Genomic DNA, 16,143 nt, shown 5'->3' with positions numbered 1-16,143 from the left:
ACATGCAGACTATTTGTACCTGCTTCATCACTCAGCTGACCCATTCTGAAAGTTTGTGTGACCTATAGTTTCACTGCTAAGCTGCTGCTGTTGCTCTTGGCTATTTCCACTTTGCAAGAACATCACAGCTGCCTGGGGCAGCTCTAGCACCGCAGATATTTGGAAAGGTGGCATCCTATCTCAGTGCCACACTGAGTCACTCAGCTCTCTAGTATGACCCATTCTGTGGAGACTGCATGAGTGTGTGCCTAATTTTATGTACTTTTAGCAATATGTGTGCCTCAAATGGCCAAACACTATTTAAAAGGGGTGTCTGCATACTTTGATCATGTAGTGTATTTTTGTCATTATTATTCATTACACTATTATGGGTTTATTTTCTCCAGATATCACTTCTGTGCTTTTGAATATCACACCATTGTTTCTACTGCACCTCGGTCTTGTAAAACGATGCAGTTATTGTTTAATATTGTTTCTATTTTGTCTTCCAGATATCCCCAAAGTTTTAAATCTCCACTTACTAAATTCAGGAATGAAAGATGTTCCAATAACTGTAAGCATGGAGTAGACAACAAATTCTCCAAAATGATTTGAGTTTTCTACATGCTGCTTGCTGTCCTTTTTGTTTTTTTATTGCCAGAGATTAGCATAGTTTACATATTTGTTTAAAGTTTAATAAAATGTAAACTTTTTTTACTTTATCAACTTTACTGGATATTCGTTTCTGTTATTCAAGGATAATAACCAAACTGCACACCAGTTAAACATTACCCACCCTAAAGTGAAATGCCTTGTGCTGAAATCAGTTTGTATTTAAGAAAAAGAAAAAAGACTAGCAAAATACACACACCCATCACCACTGACAGGTGAAGTAAATAACATTGATTAACTCATTACAATGGTTGGGAGATATTAGGCTGCAAGTGAACAATCAGTTCTTGAAGTTAATGTGTTGGAAGCTAGAAAAATGGGCAAGCATAAGGATTTGAGAGACTTTGACTAGTGACAAATTGTGATGGCTAGACGACTGGGTCAGGGTATCTCCAAAATGGCAGTTCTTGTGTAATGTTCCTGGTATGCAGTGGGTAACTACCAAAAGTGGTCCAAAGAAAGACAACTAGTGAACCAGCGACAGGATTATGGGTGCCAAGACTATACCCTCTGGTACAATCCCACAGAAGAGCTACTGTGGCACAAATTGCTGAAAAAGTTAATGCTGGCTATGATAGGTTGGAATGCGCAGTGAATTAGTTTGCTGCGTAGCCGCAGAGTGCCCATGCTGATCCTTGTCCACCACTGAAACTGCCTACAATGAGCATGTGAACATCGTAACTGGATCATGGAGCAATGGATGAAGATGGCCTGACCTGAAGAATCACGTTTTCTTTTACATCATACAGATGGGTCCTCATACGTCTAGCCTCATTGCGCGTTAAACAGCCCTTCTAGTCGCGCCATGCCATGGCGTGACTCTGTAGCGCCGAGCATCTTTTGTGTGACTTTTTATCTTCAAATACATTTTATTTGCACAGCTTCAGCGGCTGTAATGTTGTAACATAGTGTTTAGCATGCAGATATACCCGCAGTCGCACACAACATATCATTTTAATCAGCAGAAGCTGATTGTACTATCTATTCGCATCACTGTGCAAAGGCGCACAAAAGAAGCTCGGCGCTACCAAGTCACATGGAGCTCCCACATTGTGTGGCGAGACTTGTAGCGCATGGAGGATAGATGTATGAGGACACATCTGTATGGACGGTTGGGTGCATGTGTGTCTTTTACCTGGGGAAGAGATGGCACTAAGATGCACTATGGGAAGAAGGCAAGCTGGCGGAGGCAGTGTGATGCTCTGTGCAATGTTCTGCTGGGAAACCTTAGGTCCTGTTATTCATGTGGTTGTTACTTTGACACATACCACCTACCTAAATATTGTTGCAGACCAAATACACCCATTCATGGAATTCCCTGATGGGAATTATTATGCTGCCTCTTTCGGCAGGATAATACGCCCTGCCACACTGCAAAAATTGTTCAGGAATGGTATGAGGAACATGACAGAGTTGAAGGTGTTGATTTGGCCTCTAAATTCCCCAGACCTCAATGCGATCAAGCATCTGTGGGAAGTGCTGGAAAAGTCCAATCCAAGGAGGCCCCACCTCGTAACGTACAGGGCTTGAAAGTTCTGCCATTATTCAGCACCTTGATATTTTTTGCACACACTGCTGTATTTGCACAGACTTGGTTGTAGCTATTGTTTGAAGTGCAATTATTAGCCATATCCACCGGGTAACATTACATTTATCTTTATTGACTTTAGAGTGACAGCATATTAACCTCACTGACCCATGAGTAGTTTGTTATATATTTCTGTTGGTGAAAGCGTAGCAACCCAACGTGTCTGCGTAAGAAATGACTCACTATCCGACCAGCATCTATTGTTGCATTTATTTGGCTTCCAAATTTTTTAATATACAATTTGCACAGTAAAGTTTACTCTTGAGGTAGTTTCCAAGCACCAACTTTATGTAATAGACTGTACAACACTCCACAAACCCCTCTACAACTGTAATTTGTGTACTTCATGGTTTGCTTGTTGTAAGCAAGTTTATTGTAACATTAATTTTATTGCAGAGAAAGTTGTTTCATTTTTCTATAACTAGTCTGTTTCCTATTGCCAGAAAAATATAATGTACCAACTGCTGTAAAATATGTAAGTTCTTTGGGTCATGGCCAGGACCAGAATGAGCTGAAAATATGACCTAAACCTGGCAAAGAGGTCTGGTCTTGTCCTCCTGGATTACTTAAAATTCAGCAAATACATAGTTTGTTGCAAGAGATGTCCACAACTTTTGAGATTTAAATATTAAAAAATAATGCCATTTAAAAACTTGATTTTCAATTGCACTCCATCCGAATATGTTCATCTGGGCATTGGCAAACCATGCAATGTCCTGTACACGCTTCCACTATTTAGCTCCTGCAACTTGCCCAACCTTGTGAGTTCTTGATCCAGTGTAAATGGTGTGTGGGTGCTTTTACAATTTCCCTGTGTTTTTTTTTTTTGGTTTGTAGATCCTAGCTTTATTAAATAATAATTCCACTGTTAAATTAAAATAGAATTTATCTTGATGAATACCTGGTCATCCTCAGATTTCTTAACTTCGGTCCAATGCTCCCTTCAGCCCTCTCACAAGCAGAATGTTAATAGTGGACAACTCTCTTCCGGTCTGAAAATCGACTGAGGTCTATTTATTAAACGGCATCTTTATGCTTGAAATTTTAAAAGGGCAATGCCAAATAGCAAAATAGCATGTGTTTACATATTTTTACAGCAGTGCTATACATCACGTTTTGTATGTATATATGTGTGTGTATATGTATATATAGACATCTCAGTCGCACACAGAATATAGGCATGCCGCATAAGCATATTAATTTGCAAAAGCTGCTTGTGCATCCTACTCATCGATTTGTATAAAAGACTAATTTGAAGGTAAAAAGTCTCATGTAAATATGCTCAGCACTATGACCACATGGTGCTCACGCTTTGTTTAACGCAATTCGGAAGTAAGGTGTATGTGGACACATCTGTATGGCAGAATTCAATAAGCCCCCTTATTTTAACAGGGGTTAAAAAGCGTGGTATCCTTGGGCTTTAATGCTTGGGGCTTGTCAATTCCAGCCCCTCTTTCACCCAAGCCCATTTTTTACGCCCGTTAAATTAGCGTGTTAACAGGCATTAACACACAGAATTTGTGTTAAGTCCATGGACCTATGGGTTAACAGGGTCGCAGCACCCATTAACACTCTCTTTAAAAGGGATTTCTTTTCGGGTCTAATCAGACCCGAATAAAAGTCCCGGTTAAGTGCAGCCTCAGAGCTGCCTTTTGCGGATAACTGAATAGCCCTGGGGGATCAGTTAACCCGTGGTAAATGGATGCGGCTAATTGATTTCCCCACCCCCTAAGCAGACGAATGGCCTTCAGTTGATTCAAAGTGTGGCACTTGCATTTGGAAGTTGTTGCTGTGGACCCATATGCGGTTAAAAGATCTCTTAATGCAAGTGAAACAGGCCATCCAAGGGCTGCAAGAACAAAATAAATCCATCAAGGAGACAGTGGGAAACTTAGGAGTGGCCAAATCAACAGATTGGTACATATGGAGAGAAAGAGAACACACTGGTGGGCACGGCAACACAAAATGATTTTAGGATCCTTTGCATGGTAAGGAAAACCTCCTTACCAACATCCAACCAAGTGAAGAACACTCTCCAGGAGGTAGGCATATCATTATCCAGGTCTACCATAAAGAGAAGACTTCACAAGAGCAAATACAGAGGGACCACCACAAGGTGCAAGCCACTCATAAACTTCAAGAATAGAAAGGCCAGATTAGGCTTTGCAGAAAAAAAAGAAAATCTAAAAAAGCCAGCCCTGGTCTGGAACAGCATTCTTTGGATAGATGGAACACACATCAACCAGTACCAGAATGATCGGAAGAAAAAAGTATGGCGAAGGCTTGGAATAACTCTCAAGCATTCCACACCATCTGTAAAACACAGTGGAGGCAGTGTCATAGAATGGGCATGCATGTCTTCCTATGGCACTGGGTCACTAGTGTTTATTATGATGTGACAAAAGCAGACAGATTTCTGAAGTGATTAGGGATATACAGCCATGGCAAAAAGATTTGAGCATGACACAAGTATTGGTTTTCACAAAGTCTGCTGCTTCAGTGTTTATGATGGCAATTTGCGTATACTCCAGAATGTCATGAGTGCAATTAATTGCAATTCATCTGATCAAAATCCCTCTTCTCTGATGAATCCCCTTTCAGATTGTTTGGGTCATCTAAAAAAAAAACAAAAAAAACGCTTGTCCGGAGAATGAAAGGAGAACGCTACCATCAGTCCTGTGTCATGCCAACAGTAAAGCATCCTGAGACCATTCATGCGTGGTGTTTGCTACTCAGACAAGGGAGTGCGCTCACCTCACAATTTGCCTAAGAACACAGCCACAAATACAGAATGGTACTAAAACATCCTCGAAGAGCAACTTCTCACAACCATCCAAGAACAGTTTGACAAACATTGCCTTTTCCAGCATGATGAAGCACTTTGCCATAAGGAAAAAGTGATAACTAAGTGGCTCGGGGAACAAAACCTCAAATTTTTGGGTCCATGGTCAGGAAACTCCCCAGACCTTAATCCCATTGAGAACTTGTGGTCAATCCTCAAGAGGCGAATGGACAAACAAAAACCCACAAACTCTGACAAATGATTAGGCAAGAATGGGCGGCCATCAGTCAGTATGTGGCCCAGGAGTTGATTGACAGCATGTCAGGACGAATTGCAGAGGTCTTGAAAAAGAAGGGTCAACACTGCTAATATTGAATCTTTGCATAAACTTAATGTATTTGTCAATAAAAGCCTTTGACACTTATGAAATCCTTGTAGTTTTACTTCAGTATACCATAGTAACATCTGACAAAAAGGCCTAAACACACTGAAGCACCAAACTTTGTGAAAACCAATACTTGTCATTCTCAACTTGGCCATGGCTGTATTGGATGCTGCTTCACAGTACACATGGACATTGACCCAAAATATACTACAATAGCAACCCAGGAGTTTTTTAAGGCATATAAGTGGAATATTCTGCAATGGACAAGTCAATCACCTGATCATAACCCTCTCGAGCATGCATTTCACTTGCTGAAGACAAAACTAGAGGCAGAAAGAACTAAAAACAAAGAAACTGAAAACCGCTTCAGTAATGCCTAGTTAAGCGTAACAAAGGGGAAAACCCAGCATTTGGTGATGTCCATGGGCTTCAGACAATGTGGGCTTGATTCAATTGAGCGCGTTGTAAATAGCGCCGGGAGATAGTTCCCGGAACTATTCAATCCATCGCGATTAGGTCGGGGAAGGCTCGTTCTCGCGCCTTAAACAGGGTTTTTAGGCGCGAGAACGGGCATTCCCCGACCTAACTTCCCGGCGCGATGCTGTTTTCCAGTCGCGAAGGGCAGAAAACAGCCTCGCGCCGGGACTTTTGTCGGATTTCTACTCTCATCCCCAGAGGAATGCGAAAAGAAATCCTTAGTCGGGGTTAGCTGCGCGGTGTATTGAATAGCTCCGGGAGCTGATTCCCGGTGCTATTCACATCGCGTAGAATAGAATCGTGCCAAAAATAAAAATTTACATTTTATTCATTTGTTTGTCCAATTACATCTGAGGATGATACACCAGCTCATATGGAGTAGTGGCTTAGGAAAGGGTTTATAGACCAAAGGGTCATGAGTTCGAGTCTGTGGGGGAAGTGGATGTGTGTGTGTGTGTGTGTGTGTGTGTGTGTGTGTGTGTGTGTGTGTGTGTGTTTTTTAGTTTAGGAATCAAATTCCCAATCAATATTTATTTTGCATAATATCAGAAACTCGATCATGTTATATTTAAGACTATTGTATATGTGTGCTACAGCATGGGAGAATTAAGCACATTTTGATATTTATAAGATCATTTTTCTATATATTTTCCCTGCATCAGTTAGATGTTAAGAGTGAGTCTATTGCTAGGAATTCACTTTTATTCAAAAGTCTGAGATACAACCAGGTGGTTGAATTACACACCTATATTCACTAATGATGATCATTCAGTGCTTTATAAGGATAACTGGTGGAGTGAATAATCACTCTTTGAAAAAGCCCTCACAGTGGTAGGAGGGGCAAAACTCATCAGTAGATCTCCAGTTGATGCATCTACCTGCCTTATTGCCGACACACTTTTTTTTGACCCAGTGGAGATGGAGAATCAGCCCTTTATATCAACCAGCACACGCATCGCTATGCGCACCTGCCAACAGGTGAGATTTGCATTACACTGCACATTCCGGAGCACAGCGTGGTAACCACGGAGGCTGGCTCAGAGTGGATCTGAGGTACTTTACCCCTGGAGAGGGACTCCGGTGTAACGCTGTCAGCGTGTTCCAGGTGACTGCTGGAGCTTGGTTATACACGGCAAGTACAGGTGACTGTGCAGCACGTACTTTATTGTGCGATTTTATTTATTTTTTCCTTGTTGGCAGTATTACATTGGCCGCATATGGAATACTCAGGTGCTTAATATAGCGGTATTTCATGAGTTTTCTCCAATTGGACTGCATCTTTAACTCTCAGGCGAGAGACTTTATATTTTCCTGAATCAAATAATACAATCATATATGATAGCCTAGAGCTAAACCGTGGCACCAATCATCTCAGGAGAATGTTAGTCCATATCTGCATTGAATTATTCCGACTGAATCTCCAGTATTTAGATTTATTACATCAGTCTGAATGCATAATTAAGGATTGGTGTTTTTCTGTTCATATATTAGGTATCAGTTGGCAAGTTAGGTGCATAAAATTTGTATTTTATTCATATAGGGACTAGTGTCCTGCAATTTTATTATATATATATATATATATATATATATATGTATATATATGTATGTATATATGTATGTATATATATGTATGTATATATATATATATATATATATGTATGTATATATATGTATGTATATATATGTATGTATATATATGTATGTATATATATGTATGTATATATATGTATGTATGTGTATGTATGTATGTGTATGTATGTATGTATATGTATGTATGTATGTATGTATGTATGTATATATATGTATGTATATATATGTATGTATATATATGTATGTATATATATATGTATGCATATATATATATATGTATGTATGTATATATATATATGTATGTATGTATATATATGTATATATATATATATATGTATGCATATATATATATATGTATATAAGCCATTACATGTTGTAGCTAGATTATTGTATGTTACAATTAATGTATGTATAATTGTGATATTAAGATTAAATATACATTATTAAATGTTTTTATTTTTCAAGATCGAGTTTCTGATTGAATTCTGCCATCTCACACATAATTTTTAATTAATAAACTTGGAATCCATTTTTGTTTCCAATTACATTTGAGCTGATGAAAATAGGAGATTGTGTATAAAAATGGTTGCAATTCCAAAACTTTTCCTACAATATTTTTGTTAAAACCCTTCAATTAAAGCTGAAAGTCGGCACTTCAATAGCAGCAGCTTTTGCCTGTTTGTATGAACAAGTGAAGCAAAGTAAATAGCCCCAAAGGTGTAGTTTCCATATGCTGTGAGTGCCAAAGGAGGTCCGCATTTACAACTGCCTCATCTGACTACCTCTGGTGCTCTACATTGGGGTAATTGACTGAAGTCTGATGTTCACAGGGGGAAAAAGGGAAAAGAGCTTGGATATGATTGTTTAAATATAAGATTAAGTTATTGTGTGTATACATTCATAACCTTTTACAGACCTGCAATTTGGAGTAAATGTTATTACATGAAGCCACCTATGATCAATGTTACTGTGCTCTGTATTCTTGCTGTCATTTCCTAGCAATAATTAGACAGAACGACAGGTCGTGTCTGTGCCGTGTATCCACCAGTATCCATTTATAATATAGTAATGTAGGGTTGGCTGGGCAGCATAGATCAGACCTGATTTTTTTCATTCAGTTACATAATTCCTATGGAAGCAATATGAAAAGGCCTGTACATGCTGAGAGAACAGATGGATATTTAAATAACATATAAAACATTAAATTTTTTCAAAGAGCAAGGTTTGGAGAGATGGCTTTCTACTTGGCATATAGCTTTTAAATTTAAGCTTTTAGTTCAGTAATTAAGAGGTTTAGGATGTTCTATGGTTGGTTGGATTAATAATGGTTGCTTCTTTTGTTTAGAGTGTACGATCAACACCTCAGAATGATGCAATAACTGTTCACTTCAAACCAATAACATTGAAAGCTGCAGAGAGCAGATATACCAAAGTTGCAAGCATCAGTTTTGATGGTAAGCTTGAATCTACAATGACTCCTCTTACACTGTATGCGTAGGTATTCTAAACCTTCTCCAACCCCTACCCTTCCTCCCTAATGGCTAAATCGAACCTCTCCCCAACCCCCCTCCGGAGCCTAAACCTAACCTCCCCTTCCACGCACCTTAGACCTAATCCTCTCCCCCCAGTGCCTCACACCCCCCCCTAACCTCGCTACTTACTTTTAGGATGACGACGCCTGGATTCTGACAGGTGCTGGGATATTGACTGGATCCCGTTGTAATATCCTCCCCAGCATATTTTCTGCGGCTGTGGTGAAGAGCTATGTGTTTATTAGGAAACAGAATGTACTGACTTATCTAAACTATCCTCCAGAATATGTATCTGTTGTTTAAGCAAGACACTTGAATGTGACTTTCAAATAGAACTACTCTATGTATACTAGTAACGGCACGCACTCTGTGATGCTCATATCACCTGCTTTTAACTTCTTTGTACTGTACTTTCCTCACCACCTTGTTTAAAAATATAGTTTAAAAACAAAATGTTTTGTCTTAACAGCATCAAAAGCAAAGAGATCATCACAGTTTTCTGGAAAAATTACAGTTAAAGCAAAAGAGAAGAGTTACTCAAAGCTAGAAATTCCATATCAAGCTGAAGTATTAGATGGGTGAGTAACTATGCTCACTGTTTACTTCAACTGTCTGCAAACTGAGGGAGTATATCCAAAGTTTTACATAAATAAATGTCTTGAGCTTTCTTAAGATATTTACAATGTTTAAAAAAAAATTGATTCTTTCCATGAAGGTGCTGTAACTGGGCCAGATTCTATGTGGGAATAGAGTAAGATAGAGCAAGTAACTGCACCTTGGATAAGCCATGCAGCACGGCAGGTGGGACAGACGTAAATTATACAGAAAGATTTGAAACTCAGATTTACATTGTAGTGTACAAATAAAGCTGTCCTGCATTTGTGGGCTACTTGCGACAGCAGCCAGTATTTTACCCTGCATGCAAATAAATGTATGTATTTACACCCCTTGCATTGCAACATGGTTCGTCCAGGTGCATAGTTACTTCCGTGCTCTCTTTTGCTGTATTCCAAACTCAGAATGAGCCCCTCTGCTACAATCACACTACCGTATGCATAGTAAGCTTTAAATCTTAGTAGACTGGTTGCAGGGTGATAGATGCTCCACAAAGTTCTTTTACTTATTAGCCTGAGTACACCACAACAAACTTGTACTTAATACACACACACATCTATTGGTAATGTAAATAGAACATAATATGATATTGCTGTTTTTGTTTCTCTATAGTTCCATGGAAACAGGTTTGTGTGAATCGCTTTACTCCGACGCTACAAAATAACTAATGTACTCTTAAGTATTTGCTGGAAATGGAGGGACTTGTGCCAAAAGTCCAAGGATGAAAGATGAAACTGATGTTTCCATTGTGCTAACATGCTAACACAGGGTACAATTTGATTTGTGACTCAAGGCTGATAAACCTTCTATTATTTGTACCCTGTGTTAGCGCAGTGGAATCATCCAATTGTTTCTCTATAGTTCCATGTCCACATTAACAAAACAAGTAGAAATTGTGTTAGGTGCATTTCACTAGGGCCAGAACATCTATTGTAGTCATTAGTCATCGTCTGCACATCTGTATGTAGCCACCTGCAGCAAATAGCATCACTAGAATCCTTACTGCAGTGTCTTTTTGTCCCTAGATATGTGTGAGTAAGGGAAGACAGGGCTACATGTGACAAGGGCATGATCCATATGAAGGGAAATAGAGACCAGCCCTAAGGCCATGGCTGAAAGTCTGATAAAGGCAGGAACATGGGGTCCCCAGCAGTGCATAGTATTAATAGCCAGCTTCTGTCAAACTCAAGTGGGAAGATGTCTGTTTGAAATTATTCATTAAAATCCGATATCCCACTTGTTTTGTTATATGAATACAGTTGGTTTGGTTCCGTATGAAGAACATACATTAAATGGTTTTCTTTGTGATTATTTTGTACTCAGGTACTTGGGGTTTGATCATGCAGCCACCTTATTTCACATCCGTGATAGTCCATCTGATCCAGTGGAGAGACCCATCTTCTTGACAAACACCTTTCCTTTTGCTGTACTCCTACATGATGTCTTGTTACCTACAGATGCAAAGACCATGTTTAAAGTATGTCTGAATACCAATTAAAAGTCATCCAATCAACTTGCACACTATATTTTTATATAACGTTATTTTCTGTTCCTTTTGTCTCCTAATTGCAGGTCCAGAATTTTACTTCACATGTATTACTTCCTCCTAGTGAATCAATATATATATTTTCACTTATATTCACACCTTCAACGTTCTCTGTCCATATAGACAGTAATATATTACTTATTACCAATGCATCAAAATTCCACCTTCCCGTACGAGCGTACACAGGCTTTCTAGATGTGAGTATTCTTGACTGTACTTCACTGCTTTTTGTAGGTCAGCTCATCACTAGAACATGTTAATAAACCATGCCGTGGAAAATTATTTCTTATGCCCTACCCTTGGAAGAATGTATTTGAAATAAGAGTTAGTGAAGTGCCGTTTGTTTTGTAGTGTTTCACTTTGTTTTGTGCTGTATAGTTTGTCCATGGAAAGGTTTCTTATTTTTTGTTCATTTGAATCCTTTGCATATTATGAGATGAGTGCAAAAAGCGCTATAAGCCAATGCATCAAATAAGATTGTAGCTGTCTTTCCAGTACAGTTCATAAAATTATGATATTTGTAAAGCTGCTATTGGATGCAACATTTTATTTCTTTAATGCAGATAACTGCTCTAGTTTTCAACACTGTTGTTTTCTTTGTAATTAATGCAATTGAAACCTATATTGCTGCAGTGTATGTTGTAAAGAGGTGAACATTTATAGTTTATGGTGAGCTAAATCACCATTTTCTACAAGCAATGGGGAGATCATTTATAGGTACTTAAGACAAAGTGTCACTGAACAATATATTTAGGAATTAGTATTTGTTTATATTTATAGTTTGTATGGGAAGTCACAGACCAGTGGTTCCTATTTGTCTAGATGCATATAGATTTAGAAGAAAAAATTCAAGAGAAAAGAAACTGATGAATAGTAGCGCTCCATATAGGACCTGATAGTGTGGGGATGTTGCTGCCGAAAAAAGAAGAGTGGGCAAAAACATGAATATTAAAGGAAAAAAATTGGCTGCGCTAAACACGAATAATTGAATTTAATATATAAAAGATACATTTAGATGCTATAAAAGCTGTAATGTATATAAGTATGCAATTGCACAATATAAATTAATGATGATTTTATGTACTTTTTATGTATTTAATTTGAGACAAAACCATTATCTTCAAACATTGATAAATATACAGTATATTGTGTATGATTATAACAAACAGAATAAAAATTCCCTGTGAGGAAATATTCAATTCTTCCTAGCTGTTCGGTAAAAAAAACCCTTTTGTTTGGAAATTGTCCGTTCTTTGAAAAAATAACTATTAACACTAGATATGCCGCAGTACAGCATTTGAAAAGTTATCTTTATCTTACCGGCATGGATTAAATAGTTTATAATGATTTGGAATGAGCTCATCCACTTTAGCTGTTGAACTCGCGGTGTCTGTGCACTGTCCTTTTTGTCAGGTTGTGTCCCGTACTGACCTGTGAATCGATCACTGGCAGAGACACCGGTGTTCACGTGGAGTGTGCCATGTGATTCCTTATCAGTTGAACGTCCCGGATTGCTCTGTAAGTTTGCCTGTCACCGCACTGAGACTCAGTTTGGTCTCACAGCGGGATCTTCCGTTGGAGGGCACAGAGGCTAGTAATCGGCAAAGGGGTTTATGCATTAGCTAGCTCTATTATTATCCCGCCGTCCCACTGCTTGTTGGTCTCTACAGTGGGGATCACTACCTTTCCCTGGTAGACGAGCCAAGGTTTTGGACTGCCTTTTGCTGTTATGAGCTGCCACAATTCTTTGAAGTGTGCTCAACGCGTTTGTGTGCTTACACACCTTCGTCAGGAGCATATTGTGAAAGGAAAGTTGGTCTTTTTATGAGGTCCTTTTTCATTTGCATAATTGAAACCATTTTCATCTGTGGGGTCGAACACAGCTTGAGGCAGAAAAGCAAAAAGGGAGAATATGTAAATATGGTGTTGATTGCATCTCCTTGTGATTGTATCCTATCAAAACCATATTTACGTATTCTCCCTTTTTACTTTTCTGCCTCAAGCTGTGTCCGACCCCACAGCTGAAAATGGTTTCAATTATGCAAATGAAAAAGGACCTCATAAAAAGACCAACTTTCGTTTCACAATATGATCCTGACGAAGGTGTGAAACGCGTTGAGCACACTTCAAAGAATTGTGGCAGCTCATAACGGCAAAAAGCAGGCCAAAACCTTGGCTCGTCTACCAGGGAAAGGTAGCGTCTCTTTTGTGCACTGTGAGAGGCTATCTGCAGCTGTGATGCCACTAGGATGCGCCATGTGGCAAATGTGTTGGAGGACACATCTATAAGCTGGTAAGGTATCAATGTGCAAGCAAATAGCTAGCTGTAGTAAATTGTTTGGGTTTGAAGGTGAGTATATGACCGAATAACAGAGACCAGAATGATTTATGTGATAAGTCATACATCTGGGGAATCCAAATGATAACTGAAATGTTCAAAAGTCTCTGGAGTATGCTTAGGTGTTGCAGAGTACTCGCAGAAAAGTGAAAATTTGAAGTCTCACAACAGGGATATCACAATGTTACCGAAATAAGTGATCCAGGGACTGGATGAACAGTCCAAGAGTACAGGCAGCCAGCACTAACCAGGAAATCACATAGCAGAACGAACTTCATGAAATCTGCTACGAATATTAAGGATCTGTATCATTTTAGATATATTTTCATTTTTAATGAAAATATCAATGCTATTACAAAGGGGAACTCTCAGGGACAGCTGTCCCTGCAAGTTATATCCCTGGCATTTTGTTAGTGTTTATCGCTTGTGAAAGACTTCTCCGGGGGAAGCTGACACTACGAATGCACACAGTGTTAAATTCCGCTGCCGGCCTGAGTCTGTTGGGGAGAGAGATCTCTCTCCTGCTCATAAGCCTCCATAGACTTAAAGCAGTCTACACCGTCTGAAGATGGTGTAAATAACGCTGCCAAACTCCAAAAAGACACTTCGCTGCAGTTTCTACATCATTTTATGGGAAAAAAAGCTTAATCTCTGGTGTGCATATCGAAGGTTTAAAAAGTTCAGACTAGATTTAGAACAGATTTCAAATAGTTTAGGAGTATTTACTACAGACTTTAAATGAATTGCAAGAAAAAAAATAGAATGGGCAGTTCTGCCAGTCACGGCTATTATGAATCCATGCGTTGACCTTGACTGGCACAGTGCACTATTACTCAAGTTTTATTGGCATAAAAAAATATTCTTGCATGTGTTTTTTTTTTTTTACTTTTTATTTTAAACAAGCATAGACTCATAATACTCTTACATGGTCCTGATTATTTACGCAAGACCAATGTGTATAAATTATACTGTAGAATCATGAATTTGATCTGCACTATTTTTTTCTGAAACTTTTTTATTTATTAACTTTGTTTTGCAAGTGTCTGATTTACAACTGATGTTTTCCATGGTTTATATTTCTGGAGTTTTTGGGTATTTGTCCTTGCAGAACTGATTTGTGATTGCTCTTCTGAAAGCACAATTTTGTCAAAAATTTCTATTTGTGTTCCATTGTATTACAAACTATAGCTATTCACCCACTCCTTTTATCAAAATGTTGATCCATCATAGTACAAATGTCCTCATAAACCTAGCCTCAATATGCCATGCGGCTTGAGACGCCTAGTGAGAGTGAGCCCCCAAGTCCTGCACTTCTCTGCCTGCGCTGACTGTCTTTTTCGCCAGAAAATACGTATTAGTCACAACAAACTGCTTCATGAGGCTCTACTGCATCGTAGCACTTTGTATACAGATTCATACTCTGTCGCACACATATACAAGCGTTTCATTTTAAGAACATATCTGTAGCTGTTTGCAATTTTAAAACTGCTGAACAGATATTTGCTTTTATGCCTTTGCAGTACTTTGCTCTACCTCCTAAACCAGAAGAGCGTTTTTTAGATTTTGGAATCCTTAGTGCTGCAGAATCTAGTAGTCTTCTCATTGCGATTATAAACAACAACCCTATAGAGGTAAGTGACGGACGCTGACCTGTCAGTGGGTGTTCTTTTTATCCTGCTCAGATGGTGTTTATTATCCTGCATGTGATTACCTTTAACCACCATGATTTGACTTTTACAAAAGACTTGCATGCCATAACACACACATAATATGGCGATGTAAATAAATTATGTCGCTACAAATCTAGTCTATAAAAAATGCACATGCAGTCAAATATTGTACTTTCATTGGATGCATGCATTTTGTGGGCAGATCTTCTATTCATGACCATATCTTGACTGTTGGACTAACCCGTAAAATGATTGCTTATGTCTCCTGCTGGTGATAGGGGCTTTTATTGCATATTTGTTTCTAAGATTGTGACATTTAAGAAACAAAAGTCAACAAGAAGTTAACATTCTAAAATATTGTGATTATTCTATATTATTATAAGTACTTTTCAATCCTTTTTTTTTTTTTTTAAGAGAAAACTGGTGAAATGTGTGGTCAGTGTAAGTTGAAGTAAAATAATATATGCACAGGAAGTCTATGTCTAATGGATTATACCACTCTGTATGCTACTTAGGATAAAACTTGTAGTGCATTGTTATTACTCTTAATTATGTTTTCTTCATAAATGTTTGTTAATATAAATTCTTTGTGTTGCACATCTGCTGTTATAGCTGGCTATTAAAAGTTGGCACATTATTGGAGACAGTCTTTCAATAGAACTTCTTACTACAGAGAAGGGAAACAGGACGACCATAATAACAAGCCTCCTGGAGATTGAAAACTCCACTGCATCTGACCGCACCTCAGTAAGTGCCCGTCTCACCTGAGGGTTATAGTAATCGTTACATTTCCCATCTTTACATGTTTTCCGAATGATCGATCACTTAATTGTATGATTTGGATATCACTCTTGTTTCAGCCACTTCCAGACTTTTAAATATGTGTGACTGCCAATGCAGCTGTGCTCCATTACAGTGAGCAATGTATTATACGCACATGTCCTTTCCTATGTATGTTGTGTGCTTGTG

At 38.5% G+C, this 16,143-nt stretch overlaps 1 protein-coding gene across 3 annotated transcripts in view; it reads left to right on the top strand.

Moving 5' to 3' along the window:
* The window catches only part of TMEM131 (transmembrane protein 131), a 299,432-nt gene that overhangs the window by 223,344 nt on the left and 59,945 nt on the right, over window positions 1-16,143 (top strand). For all 3 annotated transcript variants that reach the window (XM_088454095.1, XM_088454094.1, XM_088454093.1), the window contains exons 11-17: window positions 492-553; window positions 8,819-8,927; window positions 9,475-9,583; window positions 10,944-11,097; window positions 11,193-11,363; window positions 15,025-15,135; window positions 15,787-15,921. In XM_088454095.1, the coding sequence (XP_088310221.1) occupies window positions 492-553; window positions 8,819-8,927; window positions 9,475-9,583; window positions 10,944-11,097; window positions 11,193-11,363; window positions 15,025-15,135; window positions 15,787-15,921 (851 nt within the window). The remainder of the gene's footprint in view (window positions 1-491; window positions 554-8,818; window positions 8,928-9,474; window positions 9,584-10,943; window positions 11,098-11,192; window positions 11,364-15,024; window positions 15,136-15,786; window positions 15,922-16,143) is intronic.

The sequence above is a fragment of the Taudactylus pleione genome, unplaced genomic scaffold (genome assembly GCF_031769625.1).
Source record: "Taudactylus pleione unplaced genomic scaffold, aTauple2 ptg000609l, whole genome shotgun sequence".
Taxonomy (NCBI): Eukaryota; Metazoa; Chordata; class Amphibia; order Anura; family Myobatrachidae; genus Taudactylus; species Taudactylus pleione.
The sequence above is the reverse complement of the archived record's forward strand: the minus strand, read 5'-3'. Positions and strand labels throughout refer to the sequence as shown.